Source organism: Mastomys coucha, unplaced genomic scaffold (assembly GCF_008632895.1).
Source record: "Mastomys coucha isolate ucsf_1 unplaced genomic scaffold, UCSF_Mcou_1 pScaffold15, whole genome shotgun sequence".
Taxonomy (NCBI): domain Eukaryota; kingdom Metazoa; phylum Chordata; class Mammalia; order Rodentia; family Muridae; genus Mastomys; species Mastomys coucha.
Window position 1 is genome coordinate 73,354,851 of NW_022196897.1, and position 2,765 is coordinate 73,357,615.

Below are 2,765 nucleotides of genomic sequence, written 5' to 3' on the forward strand. Positions count from 1 at the left end.
CCAAAACCAATTTGCCACACAAATGTGACAAACGTAATCTGATCCCATTACCCACAGAAAAGACAAACATGGTGGCTTGAATCTGAAATCACAGGTAAAGAGGAGAGCCCCTGAAGACTGCTTGTCACCCGGATTTTGGTGAATTGAGAGAGCCCCATATCTGAAGGAGGGAAAAATAAGGTTGGGTCCAACTGAAAGAGTCATGCAGTGTCAATAGTTGGCCTGCATATGCATATGTACACATGTAAATGTGCACCTGTATGAATGTGCATGCATGCAAGCAAACACATACACACAAATAGAAACTCATACAATTGAAATTTGTAAGTTTCAAGTATGTAAATGTAGTTTACCATATTTAATTTAAAACTGTGAGAGATATCCCACTAATTTGCTTTTCATACTGTATATTTAACACATTGAAATGTGATGGATATTTTACTTATATTTAAACTATAACAAATGCAATACTGCTCTGGAGTGGAAAGTTTTATGGTGAGTGTCAATGTAGCTGAATAAACACAATTTAATTAATGAATTTCTTCAAAAATTTGTTTCAAATGAACTTTTAAATGTAACAGATATAGTTTAGGTGAAATATATGAATAAATAAATTCAATGGTATTGAATTAAAAAGGAATTATCCTAAATCATGTTAAACTATGTATAGAAAATAAACAACTAATATGTTTCTAAATAGACACATATATTTGCCATTTCTAAGTAATAGAGTAGTAGAATTTGCAGTCAGATAATTAGACAGAACAGGAAGACAATTCCTTGTATTTTGAAAAGATGAAAACAAAGTTTTCCCTGTTTAAAAATTACATGAACTCTTGCACAAAATAATTTGAAGACTACAAAAAAAGATTGTTGCAATATATCCAGTAGAGCTTCAAAACACATTGTTAGTATTAAAATTAAAGTAGACTTTATAGATGCTAGCTGTAAAGGAATGGAAAAAGGAGTGAAAAAATATCTTAGTAGATACAGCTAAGTAATTGGTTTGAAAGTAATCAATATTGAATGAAATCATAAAATTTTAAGGAAATTAATTGAAGATGTGAATAAATGGAGAAGTATCTCATTTAATGGAAGAATAAACACTTATCAATGTCTGTATATCTGGAGTAAATAAAATGGTAAATTTATATTATACAAGTAAAGTATCCATGGAATCTTTTAATAATGAGAAGCTACATCTTTAAAGCCAGCTGGGAATTAACATCTATAAGCAACTTGGATTCTCATTCAACTGAAAGTTCCCTGTTTATCACATAATTTTTTGAGAGCACTTTTCACATCCTTATTTCTGAAGCTGTAAATAATTGGATTCAACATAGGAAATACAACAGTGTAAAACAAAGCAACTACCTTATCAGTGTCTGGGGAATAGCTGGTGGTGGGACGTAAGTACATAAACAGCAGTGTTCCATAGAACAAAGTGACAGCTATGAGATGAGAAGCACAAGTGGAGAATGTTTTGCTCCTGCCTCCTGTGGACTTGATGCTCAAAACAGTGATAAGGATGCAGAAGTAAGAAATAAGGATGACCATGAAAGTGCCGGTCTGGATTGTGCCACATAAAGCAAAGAGCAGAAGCTCATTAATATGAGTATCTGCACATGATAAAGCAAGGAGAGGTGGGATGTCACAAAAAAAGTGGTTGACGATATTGGACTTACAGTATGGAAGCATAAATGTGAGGGACACATGCACTAGTGAGGTCACACTTCCACTAAAATAAGCCAACACAACAAGGCTGAAGCAGACCCTTCGAGACACCAATGTAGAGTAAAGCAGTGGGTTGCAAATGGCTGCATAGCGGTCATATGCCATTGCAGCCAGGATAAGGCACTCAGCATCTGCAAAGCATGCAAAGAAAAACATCTGTATAGCACATCCATAGAACGAGATGCTCTTCTTGGAGGCCAAGAAGTCTACCAGCATTTTAGGTGCAATGGCTGTAGAATAGCTGATATCTAAAAAAGACAGATTGCTAAGGAAGTGATACATGGGGGTTTGAAGGCGTAAGTCAATATTAACTAGGATTATTATACCAATATTTCCCACCAAAGTTAATGTGTATATTATGAGAAACACCAAAAACAGTATGAATCTTAGTGGCTGATAATCTGTGAATCCGATAAATATAAACTCTGTTGGTTTGGTATAGTTTGTATACTGCATCTTCTTGAGCTTTTTGATTTTCTCATTGGCAGTTGATGATATCCAGCAGTGTGAAGTTCTCTGGGTGATGGATGTACCAATGTCTTTGTTTTCTCCTCTAAGGAAGCAACAATAATACTTAAACATAGTTGATACAATTTTTAAATAAATAGTATAGCCTACATTATTTCATTTTTGCTTCACTATTTTCTTATTAATATTAATCATAACTACTCGATGTTGGAGTTACAATTTGGGCTAAAACTAGATCAAGTATATTTTATAACTCTAAAATTTATCAGAAACCTTTATGTGTGACTAAAATGTGATGTTAAAATTTCATAAGTGGGCCATATTTATCAAAACATTTATTTATTTTTATTGGAAACAACAGAACAAGTAAATAGGCAAGAAAAATTAATAATTGCACAAATGTAACTACATGAAAATAAGGTATAATCATTATTATACCAAGCCTCTAACAATAAAGCCACACTACATAGAAAAGCTTTCTATTATTTGAATTATGATTATTTCTATTTGTAGGAATTAAAGCTGGGGTAGAGTTTCATACAACATCTATTTACCCATGGTAG

At 33.1% G+C, this 2,765-nt stretch overlaps 1 protein-coding gene across 1 annotated transcript; it reads right to left on the bottom strand.

The window, feature by feature from the left end:
- Window positions 1-1,250: 1,250 nt before the first annotated feature.
- On the bottom strand, window positions 1,251-2,190 carry LOC116092119 (olfactory receptor 5AS1-like). The gene has a single exon (XM_031373476.1). The coding sequence runs from the start codon at window positions 2,188-2,190 to the stop codon at window positions 1,252-1,254; it is 939 nt and encodes a 312-aa protein (XP_031229336.1). The 3' UTR covers window position 1,251.
- Window positions 2,191-2,765: the final 575 nt, after the last annotated feature.